Genomic DNA, 20186 nt, shown 5'->3' on the forward strand with positions numbered 1-20186 from the left:
GATATTGATCTGAAACTTTGCAGGTCTGCTCTTTTACCCTTCTTATTTACAGGATCACCTAAACTGTCAAAGCAAACTGGGATTCCATCTGAACACGGTGACATTTGTTTTCAACTCTTTCAGTTGCTTGTCTGCACTAGGGATGCCTATTAATATGCCTTTCCTTTTGCTGTCTTCTATTGCCACATGAAACTGGTTGATGCTTGTCTGGGTAGAAGCCTTTGACCTGTTTACTGATTTTACACAGGATCAGATTTTCCTGGGTTCTCAGATAGATCTTTTGCTAAGATATAATGGAGGATGTTGCTGTACACTTTGCACATTAATATTGTTAAGCAAATGCTTAAAACAAATGCCAAGATGGTTTTTTAAAAAGGACATAACTGATTTCCTTCTCCAATCTAAACCTGTTTACCATAAAAGGACATAACTGGCTTCCTTCTCCAATGTAAACTTGTTTATCATATGTCACTGTTGACAGACTCTTGAAACCCTTGCTGTTCTTCCCTTTGTTAATCATTTAAAGCAGTTTATTCACAAAGTTTTATTTTTTTCATTTGACCTTCATTGTCAGATGAAACATTTATTATTGCTCTTAGATTTAAATCACTGAACATTGTTGGCATTGAAAATAAGTTGATAATGACTGTTGTATTATGATATTTAGTCTTTGTTGAGAGCTTCACTGTAATCAAATAATCATACATTTGACATCAACAATTCTCAGTCAGTCCTATGATGCAGTTATCAACATTAAAGTCTCCATAGACATTGAATTTATAATTAACACTGCATATCCTTATGACCTAATTTCTCTAATTTCTTAACAAACTTTAAGCTCACTTATGAAACATAAGCTGTGGCCAGCTGTTGGTCTGTAACTGTAAGTGTGCTTGTGTGTATTTGCAAATCTGCCATTGTGTGTTTGCAAATCTACCATTGAGGTACAGCATTCAAAGAGCTATTTAATAAAATATCCATTATGGCTTAGGGTCTAGGACTTAATTCCTATTTCTGTATACATACTCCGTCCCTCATTCCTTTACCTGGTTCTCCAGTAATTTCCTATTTCTGTATACATACTCCGTCCCTCATTCCTTTACCTGGTTCTCCAGTAATATGAGTTAACTAGTATCCATATGGATGTATCAGTTCAAATTCAGTGATCTGCAAGTGATGAACTGATAAGCATATCATCCATTAAAACTCTACTCACCCTTTCATTTTCCTGTGAAATTTGGTACCTCTCCATTAGTTACTCAACCTACGTCTCTGACATTCAGTATTATCTAGCACCACATTTCAGAAGCTCCTATTTTCTTCTTGTCTGAACTGTTTATCATCCACATTTCATTCCTAGGGCTACATACTCCAGACAAATACCTTCAGAAAAGTGTTCCTAACACTTAAATTGATATTAGACGATAAATTGTTTTTCTTTTCCCGAAACACTGTTCTTGCTATTAGCAGTCTGCATTTAATATCCTCTCTACTTTGTCTATTGTTAGTTGTTCTGTTACAAAAATATAAAAACCAATTTACTATTTTTAGTGTCTCAATTCCTAATCTAATTTCATCAGCATCACCTAATGTAATTGGACTACATTCCATATGTACCTGATGCCATCCACAGTTGTGTAAATGAGGTTGCCAACCAAACTGTTGCCTGCTGCTCAAACTATTATCATTTAACTTTTTTATTGAAATATTTCCTCCAAGGGCTTAAATCACCTGTGACATCTCAAGCCTTGCTTGCATTTTACTAAATGACATTAGTTGTCTTGTTATCATCACCCAAACAGTTATCACTCCAACGAATATCACCTAGCAATATGACCTTAAACTTTTCTTTTCTATGCATAGCTCCCACATTATGCCCTAAATTGTAAGTTTGGTTTTGTCTTCAGAGCACTGAAGCTACTGAAGATGCCTAAATGGAAACCATAAGACTAATTTCTTCTTCATCTTTACCATTATTTAGCAGATTAGACCATAATCAACTTTCTGATCTGGCTGTAACACTACTGTGGTAAACTGTTCTTTTTTTCAATAGACGCTTATCATCTAACAGTAGTGGCAGTCACTGCACTGTCCAAAATCAATGCCATTCTTCATTATCCAACAATTAACAAATTTATTATGAACTATTTAAAAAAAAAAAAAAAAAATACAAATGTTGCAACAAGTGACCTGCGCTGGTTTCGCATGGGTACCACCAAGTATCTATGGCTGGACGTCTTGTTTATAATATGTAGCGAGAAGAGAGGTAATCCATGATGTTCTTGATTGGAGTTACATTGTGCCTCCCTTTTAAAAGAAGCTCCCAAAGATCGAGTTAAAGTTTGATATCCTTTAGCCTCAGAAAGTTTTGCATCATGAAATTCACTGGATTCTTGAGACCGCACAGTCCTCAGTCTTTCAGACATTCTAGCGCATTGAGAAATACTTGACCTTATTCTAGGCATTTCTGTTCATAAACAAAATCATAGAGCAAACTCAATAAATTCCTGTTTAATAACCAAGAGGTCAAATAAAAATGAAATCTGTTGAAAGAAGCAAAACAGTTTTGTTAAGTTTTTAATAAACAAAGTGAAATTAGTAAATCTGCATATCCAGCTAAGTAAATTCAATGTTAGTCTGCATTCAGAGAGATAAGATTGCAGCAATTAATTATGTCACCGACAGAAACTTTCGAAAATACTTCTGTCTCTGACGTAAAAAAAACTAAGAGCACCATCTATTGGTTCTTTGGTGTACTACAAAACTAACAGTTCTACCTCTCATTTCTTTGGTGCAATACACTGTGATGATCGCTTTACTTGCAAACATCTGTTTCATAAGTTACAAATATTAACACTTACCTCTCAATTCATATTTTCTTTGATGATTTTTGTTTCTAACAACCTATCTCTTTTTAAAACTAATAGTGAATGTCATGATCATAATACTAGGTCTAAAAATGATCTACACAGGGATCTGAAACATTTAAGTCTTGTTCAGAAAGGTGTTCATTATTCAGCCACAAAAATTTTCAACTCCCTTCCATCAGGTATTAAAGATCACATTAATGTCTTACCTACTTTTAAATGTAAATTGAGAGAATACCTAATGGTAAATTCCTTCTATTCTCTTGAGTATCTACAGATAAAGCAATGATTTTTTATACTGATAAAAATTTGTTTGCTATAGATCACATTAACTGTTTAATTTGGAAAATGTACTATATTTCCTTTTTAGGTATTGTTTTATATTACTTGAGCTATACCTTTGATTTGATTTTAACCTACAAACTTATTCATAATCTTATGGTACATTTTTGTCATTTTATATATGTGTATTATTTGTTTAATTTGGAAAATGTACTACATTTCCTTTTTAGGTATTGTTTTATATTACTTGAGCTATACCTTTGATTTGATTTTAACCTACAAACTTATTCATAATCTTATGGTACATTTTTGTCATTTTATATATGTGTATTATATCTGTTGTATGTAATCATGACTCATTCCACATCCTTGTGATTTATCACAATACGGATTAATGGAATACGAAATAAATAAATAAATAAAAAATAAATAAATAAACTAAGCTGAGCAGATTCCTAAAACTTTAAATTAAGATTTTTTTGCATAATCCAATTTTGATTAAATAAAGCCTATATGTTGTCTCAAGCTATGCTCAAGTTACCTGTGAAAACCCCATGAAAATTCATCTAGTAGTTTTGGAGACTAGTGTGTTCAAACAATGACAGAAAGTTGCTGTATGCTTACACTCCCTGCATCACACTCACATCAGTTTTTGGCAAATATTTTCAATACACAGACATGATTGTTTTACAGTTTTATTATTAGTGTAGATGTAGATTTTTCAGTGATAATACTGTCATGTAATATATTAATTGGCTGATTTATACCTAGATTATCAACTAATAAAATATAATTATGAGAAATGAATAAAATTATTTACAGAAGATAAATTTTCCACAATTTGTAAAGATAGAGTGTTTTTAAATAGTTGGATTCCACAAGATTAGTCAACTAAACTACAAAATGTTTAGCTTAGCTTGTTATAAACTACTATCCTACCACAAAACAAATTTTATTAATTTTTCAGATAAATAATATGCAATTAATAATTTTGTGAACACCAATGTAACACAAAGCTAGCACTGGTAAATGAAGAAAGATGATGGCATATTCTTCAACTAAATATTAATATTTGCTGAACTCAGTTGCTGTAAAGCATTCTCTTACAATAGATACTACTCTTAGATATGTATGTACTAATGTTCCTACAGCTACAGATGCATTACATTAAAAAATTGTGAACTTCTAATTTGCAGCATCTAAATGAATAATTTAACAGGACTCAAATTAGCAGCACCTTGATAATGGAACAAACTTTTTGGTGGCACTGCAACATAAAGATACAATTGAAAATTTAATGTGAAATTACTTACCTTCTTAGAAAAGCAATGCAAAGCACTATCCATTAGTGCTACTATTATACTTGATGTACCATCTGGCATTAACAACAACCCAACAGCAGGAGCTGTAAGCTCTGTTAAGGTGCGAGTCTGCTGCCAGCCCCGACGAAGCAAACGTAAGGTCCCATCACGGCACAGGCATACAATTCGGAACTCCACATCATACAGACCAGAACAGGCAATGTGGGCAGGAGCAGGACTGTGTACTTCACCACCCTCTAGTTGTACCTTTCATATCATAAATGGTTACTGGTTTCAGAAGAGCACCAACTGATTTAAAGCACTCAATGAAAAATATTGTAATGAACTGTTTTGTCAGGCATATACAGCTTGTCCCAAAACAACACAGACAAGCTTTAGAGACAGGTTCCTTACACCAAAACAAGAAAAATAGTGAAACATATCTCTTCTACTGAAGAAGTGGTTATAGCTCTTAAGGCATGCATTTTAGAGCCCATCTTTACTAGACTTTTTTTTCTTGTTTTGGTCTGTACTGCCTCCTCCCAAAATTACAGAAAGTAAAGAGAGATGTATTTCTTGGTATTGAAGTAGAACAAGTGCTCACAGCTCTAAGGCATGCATTTTAATGCCCATTTCTACTAGAACTTTTTTTCCTGTTTTGGTGTAAAGAACCTGTACCTAAAGCTTGTCAGTTTTTTTTCTTTGGACAATCTCTATCTTTTCCATGAATCACATTAAATAAGAAAACTAAACAGTGCTACTATTCCTACAGTATTTTTATATTTTTATACAAATAATGAGTCATCAATATAGCGCATACTATAATAGTAAGTGTACAATGTGCAGGCCGCTAAAACTCAGAAACGAGTCCTGGTATGATGAAGGGAGTTATACAGTATGGTAGCCCTCTACTGCAATCCATGAGAAAGGTTCCCATTTTTACCTGAAGGTTGTGCTTTTGAAGATATAAAGGCTGGGAAGTTTCGCCCTCCAGAAATTTCTAGAACATTCCAGAACATTCTAGAGTATTTGAGAATATTTCAGAACATAAGAAAGCATTCTTCAACATTTCAGAATGTTCTGGAATGTTCCACAATGATGTAGGATGTTCTGGAATGTTCATGAATAGTCTGGAACATTCTGGAACATTCCAGAATGTTCGGAAACATCCCAGATCATTGTGGAACATTCCAGAACACTCTAGAATGTTGTGGAGTGTTATTGAACATTGTGGACCACTCAAAGTCATTTTGGTACGCTCTGGAATTTGTCATTAGTGGGGGTACCCATTGGTAGGGGTGTATAAAGCACGACCTGTCATGGGTTCAAACATCAGTATCTTATCAGTGATGAAGGGAGAAACTGAAAAACTAGTGTAGTAAGCGAATAAAATTAAACAGTGAAGTGAGTAGTCAAAGTGATACAGTAACTGAATATAAACTGACGATAAAGCATGAACAGTGTGTAAAGTGTACTTAGTGTATTTGTCAATAAAAAGTTGATTTGATTTATATTTTAGATAATGCCCAAATGTCAAAGAGGAGAAGATCTTGCCAGTTCTGAAGCAAAATGATGGGAAAAAAAATTACACACGACGAGTATGAAATGCATTTAAGTTTCCAACAAACAAGAATGAGCCCCATGAGAAGCAGAGAAACCAAACAGCAAAATTAACAGATTGAAGAATCAAGAATTGTGACACAATCTTATAATAAAACACTGAAAACTCAAGCCAGCCATGAAAATATCACCCTATGAGAAGTGTGGATGAGGACCAGCACATAATACAACCTAACAAATGAAGCATTCCACTATGACCCAATGAAAGAATTTAATAAACACAAACACATCGTAATCGGAAAAAAGGACATCAGCCAACTTTGCAATGTGTAAAAATACAGTAGACAAACACCAGGATTCTGATACATGAATGGAAAAATTTGGCTCATAACTCCCGAAGCGAAGCTGAGTACCCCAGCTAGTGTATGTATAAAATTTGGTTGAAATTCCTCCAAGCATTCCTGAGTTACACTTTTATGTTATCCCTTTTCATCCTGACCCTCAGCTGCAGGGATACTAGTGGTGTCTTACTGTCACAGTAATTTCTCCACTGATAGACATACCAAGTTAGGTAGAAATTGTTTCAATCAATACACAGATATACTGATATGTCACTGCCATTGCTCCCCCCCTGCACCACACATCCCCACTTCTAGGTGTTAAAATTTATTGGAGCTGTCACCAATAAGCCTAGTGACCCCTAAATCTGTGGATTTAGTTTTAATATTGGTTTTTACTGAATATTTTTATGTAATTGCTTCACAATTCCATATCCTCCCATATGGGCAGTGTAGTTATACTACACATCACTGTAGCTCTATACAAATAACAAGAGACATATATATGAGATTTGGTTAAAACTGCTCCAGACATTCCTGAATTATTCTCCTATGTCAACTCCTTTTCACTACTATCACATGCTATGGGAGGTGAATGGTTCTTATCCCCTTAGAAGCCTTCACAGGTGCACACACAGCAAATCACCAAAGTTTCATCACAATCAGATGAATGGTATAAACACATAGAAGATGAACAAACAAATATTTATTTCCATGTATTATATTTGCATCTGAGTTAGCCTCCATTTTAAACATAATATATCGCTGATCCCTCATACAAAAAACTGTAGCCTGTATTTGAAAGACAGTACGACACAGTGGTTCAAAAAATTGCCATCCAAAATTGTTCTCATCCAACTGTCCTATAGAATCTTAGAACACGTCCAGAGTTTAAATGTAAAGAGGTATCTGAATTAGGATGACATTCTCCATCCTACCCAGCATGGATTCCAGAAACGTTGGTCATCCGAAACCTGATTTGTGCTTGTCTCACGTAATGTTCTGGAAACCATGGATCAAGGTAATCAGATAGATGCAGAGTTTCTTGACTTTTAGAAGCATTTCTCTCAGTATCACACCAACACTTATTAATCATGTGGGGTATCAAACTGGATTGAGGATTCCTTTGTAGGTATAATGCAGTTTGTTCTGTTGTTTGAAAAATCATCTATAACTGTAAAAGTAACTTCAGGTTTGCTCCAGTGGAATAGTTTGGGACTCCATATGAATGGCACTGACAGAAAATTTTAATAGTAACCTCAGGCAATTTGTGGATGATGAGGTTATCTATAATGAAGAATTATCTGGAAAAAAAGCTGCAAAAATACTGAGAAATGTAAAATTATACACTTCACAAAATGCAAAGAATGTAGTATTGTCTGAACAGAATAGCAATGAATCACAACTGGAGTCAGCCAGTTCATACAGATACCAGGGTGTAACAATTTGTAGTGATATGTAATGGAGTGATCACATATGCTCAGTTACAGGTAAAGCAGGTGGCAGACTGGTTCATTGGCAGGATACAGGGGAAAAGCACTCAGTCTAAAAAGGAGACTGCTTAAAAAACACTCATGTGACCCATCCTATGATATGGCTCAAGTGTGTGAGACCTGACCAAACAGGTGTAACAGGGCAGCTTGAATGGACAAGAAGAGAGTAACACAAATTATCACCAGCTTTTTCTTACTCATGTGAAAATGTCATGTAAATGCCGAAATACCTGAACTGACAGGCACTTGAATATGGACACCAAGTACCTCACTAGTGCCTACTTACAAAATCTGAAGAGCTAATACTAAGTGATAAAAATAGGAATACTACAACCCACAATGTACTGCTCCCTTAGGAATGCTGAAAACAAGATTGGACTAATTACAAAGCCTACAAAGGCATTTAAGAACCATTTTTTCTATGTTCCACATGTGTGATGGTGAGGGAAGAGATCCTAATATGTTCTACAATACATTTCATACTGGTTTGCAGAGTAAAGATGTAGATGGAATTTATCATCATATTTGAACTCAGAGGTGTAAATTTTGCTTAACTGAAATGTTTGTATTAAATAGGTCATGACTTTGCTAGTATATAATAGTGTTATGGTTAGGTTAGGTTAAGTTACACAATGCTTTGTTTGAGGTACTGAACTGAAGCAGCAGCTGAGTAGCTTAAAAAGAGCAACATTGGTTTCTTTATGGTAACTGTTTTTCTTGTAAATACATTTATAAAGTAAATATATATAAAAAACAAAGATGCTTTAACTTACCAAACGAGAAAGTGCTGGTATGTTGATAGACACAATAAAATAAAAAACACACACACAAATATTCAAGTTTTCACAACCGATGGTTGCTTCATCAGGAAAGAGGGAAGGAGAGGGAAAGACGAAAGGATGTGGGTTTTAAGGGAGAGGGTAAGGAGTCATTCCAATCCCGGGAGTGGAAAGACTTACCTTAGGGGGAAAAAAGGACAGGTATACATTCGCACACACACCCACATCCATCCGCACATATACAGACACAGGCAGACATATGTAAATGAAAAGAGGTTGGGCAGAGATATCAGTCGAGGCGGAAGTACAGAGGCAAAGATGTTGTTGAATGACAGGTGAGGTACGAGGGGCAGCAACTTGAAATTAGCGGAGGTTGAGGCCTCGTGGGTAATGGGAAGAGAGAATATATTGAAGGGCAAGTTCCCATCTCCGGAGTTCTGATAGGTTGGTGTCAGTGGGAAGTATCCAGATAACCCAGACGGTGAAACACTGTGCCAAGATGTGCTGGCTGTGCACCAAGGCATTTTTAGCCACAGGGTGATCCTCATTACCAACAAACACTGTCTGCCTGTGTCCGTTCATGCGAATGGACAGTTTGTTGCTGGTCATTCCCACATAGAAGGCTTCACAGTGTAAGCATGTCACTTGGTAAATCACGTGAGTGCTTTCACACGTGGCTCTGCCTTTGATCGTGTACACCTTGCGGGTTACGCGACTGGAGTAGGTGGTGGTGGGAGGGTGCATGGGACAGGTTTTACACTGGGGGTGGTTACAAGAGTAGGAGTCAGAGGGGGTTTGGGGATTTCACAGGGATGAACCAAGAGGTTACGAAGGTTAGACACTCTTGGTGGAGTGGGGAGGATTTCATGAAGAATGGATCTCATTTCGCAACAGGATTTGAGGAAGTCGTATCCCTGCTGGAGAGCCACATTCAGAGTCTGATCCAGTCCCAGAAAGTATCCTGTCACATGTGGGGCACTTTTGGGGTTCTTCTGTGAGAGGTTCTGGGTTTGAGGGGATGAGGAAGTGGCTCTAGCTACTTGCTTCTGTACCGGGTCAGGAGGGTAGTTGCAGGATACGAAAGCTGTTTTCAGGTTATTGGTGTAATGGTTCAGGGATTCAGGACTGGAGCAGATTCATTTTCCACAAAGACCTAAGCTGTAGGGAAGGGATCTTTTGATATGGAATGGGTGGCAGCTGTCATAATGGAGGTACTGTTGCTTGTTAGTGGGTTTGGTGTGGATGGATGTGTGAAGCTGGCCATTGGACAGATGGAGGTTAACGTCGAGGAAAGTGTCATGGGATTTGGAGTAGGACCAGGTGAATCTGATGGAACCAAAGGAGTTGAGGTTGGAGAGGAAATTCTGGAGTTCTTCTTCACTGTGAGTCCAGATCATGAAGATGCCATCAATAAATCTGTACCCAACTTTGGGTTGGTAGGCTTGGGTAACCAAGAAGGCTTCCTCTAAGAGACCCATAACTAGATTGGCGTACGAGGGGACCATCCTGGTACCCATGGCTGTTTCCTTTAATTGTTGGTATGTCTGGCCTTCAATACTGAAGAAGTTGTGGGTTAGGATGAAGCTGGCTAAGGTAATGAGGAAAGAGGTTTTAGGTAGGGTAGCAGGTGATTGGCGTGAAAGGAAGTGCTCCATCGCAGCGAGGCCCTGGACGTGCGGGATATTTGTGTACAAGGAAGTGGCACCAATGTTTACAAGGATGGTTTCCAGGGGTAACAGATTGGGTAAGGATTCCAGGCATTTGAAAAACTGGTTGGTGTCTTTGATGAAGGATGGGAGACTGCATATAATGGGTTGAAGGTGTTGATCTACATAGGCAGAGATACGTTCTCTTGGTGCTTGGTAACCAGCTACAATGGGGCGGCCGGGATGTTTGGGTTTGTGAATTTTAGGAAGTACGTAGAAGGTAGGGGTGCGGGGTGTTGGTGGGGTCAGGAGGTTCATGGCAAACTTTGTATGTAGTGTTGTCTGAAAGCTGACGCAGTCGCTCAGCCACATACTCCCGACGATCAAGCACCACGGTCGTGGAACCCTTGTTAGCCAGAAGAATGACGATGGATCAGTCAGTGCTTAAAGTAATATAGAAACAATTACCATCATTCTCACTGTGAGGAGGTTATCACTACTCATAACTGATTTTAGTATGCTTGGCAGAAACAACCTGCTGTTTCTGTATGTGGATCCAGAACTTGACTTGTCCCATCTCCCTTCATGATGGAATTTGTGGCTCACAATGTGGGATTGAATGACTCAGTTAATTAACAGATGAGGCCTTCATTCAACATTGATACATCAAAGACACAGCAATTACCTTCTAAGAAGCAGATTTCTTGTTGTAATCAATAAAATGATAACATCTAAGCTTTGTTTTTCCACTTTTAGGCACCACACCACCATTACTCTGATCTAACACGAAGTTTTGAGGAGCAGTGTAATTTTTTTCTTATCCGTTCATTTAACAGCCAGAACATTAATGGTTGACAGAAATATTATTTCCTCTTTCCTCAAGAGAGCTCCACATAACTGGTGTGGAATGTTTTCTCATTGGCCTTATAGCCCCTGGAACTTGAGTCCTTTTATATAAGAATTCCACGAACTAGTTGGGAGATCTTACCACTTACCCATACTGATAGTTTTCTTGTCCTCAAACTATGTCTTAGACATTTTGTGAACTCTCCCACAAGGATATGCAATTTAATTCCACACTGCCAAATCAGTGGTATACTAAACATCTGACCAATTTGCACACTATGTGTGGTACCTTGAAGACTGACCATGCCAGTTTAGCCTATGTTAAAAGCAGGATTGAGTATCAAAAATTAATTCTGGGACCAAAAAAGAACATAATCTCAATGATATTGAGAAATCCAACAAGTATAAAGCTGCATTGAGATTAATAAATGGTCTGGCTATGATGCAAGAAATAAGAAAATTAATCTCTCTCCCCAAAAATTTAATGTTTTTTTTATTACATCAGAAGTAGGAACTACTATTATCAAATGTGATACCAGTTAATTAGAGTCACTTTCACAAACTCTCTGCCGCACGGGATTAGCCAAGCGGTCTAAGGCACTGCAGTCACAGACTGTGCGGCTGGTCCCGGCAGAGGTTCGAGTCCTCCCTCGGGCATGGGTGTGTGTGTTTGTCCTTAGGATAATTCAGGTTAAGTAGTGTGTAAGCTTAGGGACTGATGACCTTATCAGGTAAGTCCCATAAGATTTCACACACATTTTGAACAAAATTTCTGTAGATAATCAACAAATTCAAGTGTGTTTACTTCCTCTCAGGTTTCACCTGTTTCCGCCATAAGAATAGTTGAAATTGTCAGAGAGTATAGAAATATATACATATCTTGCAACTTACTGAAGAAGGTAATAGACTGGGGTGTGCATTCTTCAAATTATTGTGTAAACAAGATTATGTCGGAGGAATATTGCTTAAATGTCTACCACACTTCCAGTAAACAAAAATGGAGATAAAGACTCTCCTTCAAGTTTCAGGTCAATTTCTACAGTTACAGCATTCTCTAAAGTATTAGAAGGTGTTAATACATTTATCTGAAAATCTAAGAACATATAAATGAACCTCAGTACAGTTTTAGGAGGAACCGGCTAACTGTTGATGTCATAGACTTTGTAATAAAATACCTCCTTCAGGTACTCAAGGACAGAGGCTTTATTCAAGTTACTTTTTATTATCTAAGCAAGGGCTTTGACTGTGTACAGCATACACCAGTTTAAGAAAGAAATCTCTCATGGTTTCAGAGACAACAGCCTTAAACTATTATAATATCATTTATAAGGCCAGTAGCAGGTTGTCTATATTGGCAAAGAAATGTTCAGTATAGTTCAAGTTATGGTAGGTGTTCTACAGGGATCTAAGCTGGACCTTTCCTGTTTCTGATAATCTTTGCTAACTTGCCCTCTACTATATGCTGATGACACAACTTTTCTTCACAATAGTAACGACATCAATAGCCATAAAACTTCTATTGAAAATACAATCACTCATCCTCTATTTGGTTTAGAGTAAAAGGGGTCTCTTCTGAATGAAAACAAAACTCTGCAGATGGTTTTTACTTTAAGAGACAAGCCTCCTTCACATAGTTTTAGTTTCTTAAGATCTTGTTCATATATTTAGATGATAAACTATCTTGGGGTTAGAATGTAAAATATTACAGTTATAACTGCCTAGAACAATTTATCTGTTAATGCAATTTAGTTAGTTAGTTTCATGCTCCATGGATCATTTGTACAATCAATTGTTATGATGTGGAGTGAGTCATGTTACATTCACATCACAAATTCATTTGTAAGTATGGCTACATGCTGACCATTTACAAATGATATACCTATCCACCATCAAATAAAAATTGTTCTACAGAATAGAAGAAGTTGTCAAGGAGACATTTTTTCAGTTTGTTTTCAAAATTTATTTTGCTCCCTGTCATCAGACATTTTATATCACTGGATAAGTAACCAAAAAATTTAGTTGTAGTGTTGTGCACCCATGTTTACTTGGGAGTAATGAATGTTGTTTTTCCTTCTGGTATTGTAATTGTGTACATCATTATCCTTTTGAACTGTAGTGAGTTGTTTCCAAAAAACTTCATGAGGGAATAAGTATCTGTGAAGCAGTAGTCAGAATCCCCAGTTTCTTAAACAGATGTCTCTAGGTGATCTTTGGTGAGAATCACATATTGTTCTAACTGTATGTTTTTGAACAATAAAGATTTTTTAAATTAAAGATGACTTACCCCAGAACATTATTTCATATTACATCATTGAATGAAAATATGCAAAACATGTCACCTTAAGTGGTTTGTCTGTCCCCCAGATTCGCTATGACTCTTAAGCGCAAATGTGGCTGAAGTTAGTTGTTTTAGATCCAAAACATCTTTTTTCCTGTTTAACTTCCCATCAATGTGGACAACCCAAAAATTTTGAAGTTTCCACCCTACTTATTATTTCCTCACCATGTGCTACATTTATCTTTGGCATTGTACCTCTAGATGCACCTTTTTAAACTGAGAGAGAGACCATTCGCAGAAAACCAGTCAATGATACTTTTAAGGATATTGTTTACCATTTCTTATGTTGCTGTATGCATGCTTGATTTGATTAAAATGCTAGTATAATCTGCAAAAAGAACTAATTCTGCATGTTCTATGTTAGGTTGAAGATCATTTACATATATGAGGAACAACAACAGACCTAAGATTGTGGCTTGTGGAATCTTATACATGATTAGAAGAATCTGATACATGGTACCCTCTGCCATACATCACACACTGGCTTTTGGGGTGTACATGCAGATGTAGACATTTCCCTGATTACATCGACTGAATTCCTAAGTACTACTTTCTGCACCCTTTTGATTAGATGTGACATTATTCACTGGTTGTCTGTAGCATATTCCATGAAACCTCAGTTCAACTAGAGGAATATTGTGATTCACACTGTCAAAGACCTTAGGAAGGTCACAAAAAATACCAACTAGTGTTATTTTTTTATTTTATGCTTGTAAAATTTGGTGAATGATTGCATAAATGGCGTTTTCAGTAGAGCAACTCTTCTGAAATCCGAATTGTGCTTTGCTGAGGATATTATTGTTGCTTAGAACGGATACTACTTTAGAATACCTTCTCAAAAATTATGGAAAATGATGTTAGCAGTGAAACAGGTGGATAGTTATTGACATCTGTCCTATCACCTTTCTTATAGGGGTTTTTAAAATGGCTTGGGACTGGAGTATATGCGTCTATTTTTGGCAAAATTCACATAAATTTTTTATGGACTAGGCATCTATTTTTGTCAAAAATCAAATCTCTTCTTTGTTTGTAAATGATTAAATGCACAAATTTAATAAATGATTACACTACATGACTGAAACCAAACAAAGCCTTACTTGTTTGAAACTGACTGATAAAAAAGTGCTGATTGGGAACTTTCTCAGTTGAATGTTTACTTTTGCAAAATCTTTTTATTCTAAAATTGTCTTTGTTTTCTTTGTCTGGCTGTATTTAAGCTTTCAACAAACGATTGTTGTGCTGAAAAACAGCAGCTATTTCTCACCGGTGAATTGAACGTGTCTCTGATTTAAGGTGTTTCTTGACATTACTAGTCTTTCCAACCCTACCCCAATTTGATGATTACAAAATAGGCACAATATTAATTTCTATCTCTCACAGACATTTATAGCCATGCAACCCATGCTTGAGAATGCTACAGAGAGAGCTGACTAGACACTTAATGTAGAAGTAGAACAGAAAGTAGCTCTATTCGAAAGTTAGGTGAAGAATTTCAGTGCTGTCAAAAAATATGACAGATTTTGTTTTCCAACCACTATAGAGCAGAGTGTCAACATTATATAGTGGCAGCTGGCAGTGAGCAAAAGCAAACTACAATTTTGACCACCAGAGGGAAGAGGAGCGGTGCAGGGAGTTCAGCAATGTCATCGTCTTGCAGGGTAGCAGCCTACAACTGTGTTCTGCAAAAGTAAAACTTATACATTGTCACAGGAATTGGTGATCCCATCTAGTGTTGTGAGGGTTGTAATTGAAATCCATGATGGACTAAGATTAATCGCTTCACTCATTTCTGAATAAGAAAAGAAAACAATGAGCAATGCACAATACAAAACATTCAGAAATGGCTAGTGCACAATTACTTCTTGTGGTTTTCAGAGTATTTTTTAATGAGGTAGGTCAGGGCATCTAGCAGTATTTGACACAAATATAGCTCAAAATATTGTATACCAAATTTGCCATGTTAAAAGTATCTGCATTATACCAATGTTTGAATTTTAGCTAACAAACAAATGTAAGCATTTATTTGTAATAAAATGCTAGTCCGAAGGCTGCTGAGTACTACATTGCATCACGTGTTGTGTATCTTAAATAGTAGGAGTATTGATACACCTTAATGGAAATCAGTTAGAATAATTAATGACTCCAAAACAAATGGTTTTAAGAGTAGCTTACAGGAAATAACATAGGATGAAATTTATATTGAACCAAGCACTGACATAAAATTTAATCTATTCTGTGATAAATTCATACCAGAGGAGCTTTCCCCTCATAACTCAGTACCACCCAGGATTGGAGCAACTGAATTATGTACTTGGCCAGGGTTTCATATACCTCTTGTCCTGTCCTGAAATGAGAAATGTCCTGCCCACTATCCTTTGCACCTCTCTCACAGTGGTATTCCACCATCCACCGAACCTACACAATATACTCGTATATCCTTATGCAAACCATGCTCCCAAACCCTTACTTACCTCATGGCTAATACCACTGTAATAGACCTAGATGCAAGACCTGTTCCATACATCCTTGCACCACCACCTACTCTGCTCCAGTCTGGTCATCAACACCACCTATCCCATGAAAGGCAGGCCTATCAGTGAAACCAGTCATGTGGTCTACAAGTTAAGCTGCAACCACTGTGCTGTATTTTTTTGTAGGCATGAAAACCAACAAGCTGTCTGTCCACATGAATGGCCACCAACAAACTGTGGCCAAGAGACAAGTGTACCACCCTGTTGCTGAAAATGCTGCCAAACATGATATCCTTCATTTCAATGACTGCTTCATATCCTGTGCCATATGGATCCTTCCCACCAACACCAGCTTTTCTGAATTGCACAGGTGGGAACTTTCCCTGCAATACATCCTATGTTCCCGTAACCCTCCTCGCCTCAACCTTCATTAGTCACTGTCCTCTCCCATCCAGCCTCTTTCCTGTTCCCATTCCAGCACTACACAGCCATCACTCCACCACCACACCCAGTCTTTTTATTTCTCTTCTTTTCCGGTACTTCACCTCCACCCTCCCCAATTCTCCCCTGCCCTCTGTCTAACCTGCTGCACTTCACTGTCTGCCACCCCCAACATAATATCCCTTCCCTTCCCCACCTCAGCCTCCTCCTTACCCCCACACAGTTGCTGCTTCCATCATGTACTGGTGCTACTGCTTGCAGTGTCGTTTCAGTTGCCCAAGACCGCAGTTGTGTGTGTGTGAGTTGCGTTTGCACGAGTGTGTGTGTGTGTGTGTGTGTGTGTGTGTGTGTGTCTATTGTTGACGAATGCCTTAATGGCCGAAAGCTTTAATTGTGAGAGTCCTTTTGTTGTGCCTATCTGCGACTCAGCATCTCAACTCTATGATGAGTAGCAACTTTCCTTCTCATTAAATTGACACATTCCATGCTGGATTTTCCATTGCTTGATTAACTCATTAATTCATATAATAGGAGCAGTCTATCAAAATATTAAATCATTCATTCAGCAGAAGTGAACAGTAATAATATTGAGTGAAGTAGATAACCACACACTTTGCAGAAGCCTCTTTCAGGATCTTGGAATTTTAACTCAACAAGCACCCATGATACGTAAAGTAAGAAATTGAGGAATTTAAATGAGATAATTCTTGATTTATATTTAAAGATAATTCCCTTGCCAGTAATAATTTTTCCAAAATCTTAGACCATCAGTTTAGTCATGTTTCTTTTTATAAACAGTATTACAACCATTAATGAAGATAAACAAGCCTACAAGCAGTCAAAAAATGAGGAAAATGCTTTAAAGTGAAACTTTTCTTGTGACAATCAGCTAAATTATTTACAAAAATACATTTTCTGCTAATGTTATTCACTTACTTTTTGGAGAATCACAAAAGCTTCTGATTCCAGGATGTATATCTCACCACTTTCAGTCCCAAATACGATACAGGAAATGGCATCTTCATCAGTCATTGATTTTTTAAGTGTTGATACACATGTTATCACTGTCTGAAAAAAATCAATAGTTATTTACAGATACACTTTAATACCTGTGAACAGTCATTACATAAACCTTCTGTCTGTACGATTACCTGTTTTTTGGGTGGCAAATTCTTCTGTTCTTCCACAAATTCTTTCCGCTTTGAATGGTCAAGGATAAGGAGCTGTTGTGATCTTTCCGTTAGGTTGTTGAACCCAATTTCTTGCCGAAGGTTTTGTAGAAATTCGTAGAAGACATCTGTTTCTAACGATTGGTCTCTTACCTGAAATTATAACAACTTCTATAAAATGTAGTTGGCTGCAGCAAGTGTTACTGTAAAAGTAGTCACAAAGAATTGAATGTTATAAATTTTCTTGTTTTGGGGATGACAATGTCTGATGTCTCCTTGAGTCTACGGCTAGATAATACAAGGTCTGTTCAAAAAATGTCGGATTGTCCACAAAATTTATCTACACTTACTTTTTGTATATTGTGAATGGTGTCCTTCAAAGTACTCTCCTCCACAATTGATACACTGCTCCCAACAGCTTTTCCACTTCCAGAAACAATCTTGGTATGCTTCTTGCTGGATCATGCGAAGTGTCGTCTGCAAATTTTCTTTTATCTCATCTATCATTGCAAATCTTTGGCCCTTCAATAGGGTTTTCAACTTTGAAAATAATATTAAAAAAATGTGCAGGGGTCTGGTCTGGAGAGTACAGAGGATGAGACAGCACAGTGATTTAATTTTTGCACAATAGTCACACACCTTCAGGGATGAATATGCAGGTGCATTTTCATCAAGCAAGAGTAATGAATTGTCTCACCACATTTCAGGCCATTTCTTTCTCACATTTTCTGGCAGGCAAAGCAAAACACATCCTGAAAGTACTATTAATTAACAGTTTGTCCCTGTGGCACAAATTCATGGTGAACTAATCATTCAAAGTCAAAGAAAACTATCAGTGTGGCTTTGACATTTGAACTGAACTGATGAGCTTTTTTGGTCTTGGAGAACCTCTCCTGACCCATTGTGAAGATTGAACCTTGGTCTCAACATCATAACTGCAAACCCACATCTCATCACCAGTTACAACTCTCTTAAGGAACTTCTTGGTCTCATATATGCAATCCAAATGCTCTTCACACATGGCAAGGTGAAGGTCTTTCTGGTCTTGACTAATGAGTCGGGGGACAAACTTGGTGACAACAAGATGTATTCCAAGATGGTGTGTGAGGATTTCATGACATGATCCAACTGAAATGATACAATCTTCTGCAATCTCTCAAACAGTCTGTCTTCAATTGGCACACACAATTTTCTTGGCGTTCCTGACATGAGCATTGTCAGTAGACATCTAAGGGCATCCTGAATGAGGATCATCGTTAAATTCCTGTAGGCTTCCTGCATCATTTGGTGTGTTACTGTAAATTTTATCTTGAGTTTCACACAAAATTTAATGCAGATGCAATGCTCATCAAACTCTGCCATCTTGAAATTCACAAACTGTGGGGCACAACATCCTACTCAATACAGCTCTGAACAATAACTAAAAGATGTAAACAATGAAACTTTTGGCAGTTACACATGAAACACAGGCATGTGCAGGGATGTCAAGTGCATTTCGCTCCAATGTACCATTGGCACGAAATTACAAATATTCCAGAATTTTTTGAACTGGTGTCTTATTGCTAGACAATAGTATCTGACAGAAAACCTAAGAAGGGATATGAATGTTTGTTGTGGAGTCAGACAGCAGCAACCAGCTGAGACTGAAGCAGCAACAGGGAAGCAACCAATTTTGTGACTTTTATGAGTTCCTAACCAGGAGTGAACTGTACAATTTCATCTGTGTGCTTTGATAGTTTAGTTCCTTGAGTTTCTGCATGTTAATTTAATATCTATATAATGGAAGGAAACATTCCACGTGGGAAAAATTATATATAAAAACAAAGATGAGGTGACTTACCGAACAAAAGCGCTGGCAGGTCGATAGACACACAAACAAACACACAAACAAACACACACAAACATACACACAAAATTTTGTGTGTATGTTTGTGTTTGTTTGTGTGTCTATCGACCTGCCAGCGCTTTTGTTCGGTAAGTCACCTCATCTTTGTTTTTAATTTAATATCTAATAGACACAGTTCTTGCTTTTTATTTGTGTTGGAAAGTAAACCAGTTTTGTGACATATTACAAGTTGCAAACGAGGAGCAAACTATTTCATCTCACCTGAGTGCTTCAGTAGTTCAGCTTTTGAATCTCTGCAATTTAATCTACTTTACTAGACACAGTTCTTGCATTTTCATCAGGGTCTACAGTTGAGTTCTGCAACACATGTCGATAACCCATTTGTCTTTAGTAGTGCAGTTTTCCACAGTCTTTAGTACGGATAGGGGCTGTGATTGTTGTGTGTGGATCTGAGCTGAGTTTGTGATACTTTGCTCTCAGCTCCAGGTTGTGACGGCTTTGGGTATCACTATTGTGGGCCCGACATCCAGCATGTCTCAGTCCTCTGATCAGGTCTCACTGGTGGCCAGCCCAGTTACTGCTTGCACTGAGGTTGACCCCTCTCCTGTGGTCAAGTGGGAGGTTGCCTCGGGGCATGGCAGGCAGACAAAGACTTCCCAGGGGGCTGCACACATGGGCTCCCCGGTTAGTCTGATGAATAGGTTCCAGGTGCTGTCTGTGGCTGACATTGTCACTCAGCCAGATGCAGTCGCCTGTCCTGTTTCAGGGGAAACCTCTCAGCCTACAAGATGTGGGCAATCACAGAGAGT

At 37.5% G+C, this 20186-nt stretch overlaps 1 protein-coding gene across 1 annotated transcript in view; it reads right to left on the reverse strand.

Annotated features, from left to right (window-relative positions):
- Positions 1-20186, reverse strand: part of LOC124606919 (Bardet-Biedl syndrome 1 protein homolog) — a 146276-nt gene that overhangs the window by 38240 nt on the left and 87850 nt on the right. Inside the window, exons 5-7 of the mRNA XM_047139028.1 lie at positions 17514-17684; positions 17299-17430; positions 4463-4717 (exon numbers count right to left, since the gene is read on the reverse strand). Coding sequence (XP_046994984.1) covers positions 4463-4717; positions 17299-17430; positions 17514-17684 — 558 coding nt within the window. The remainder of the gene's footprint in view (positions 1-4462; positions 4718-17298; positions 17431-17513; positions 17685-20186) is intronic.

This window comes from Schistocerca americana, chromosome 3 (assembly GCF_021461395.2).
Source record: "Schistocerca americana isolate TAMUIC-IGC-003095 chromosome 3, iqSchAmer2.1, whole genome shotgun sequence".
Classification (NCBI taxonomy): domain Eukaryota; kingdom Metazoa; phylum Arthropoda; class Insecta; order Orthoptera; family Acrididae; genus Schistocerca; species Schistocerca americana.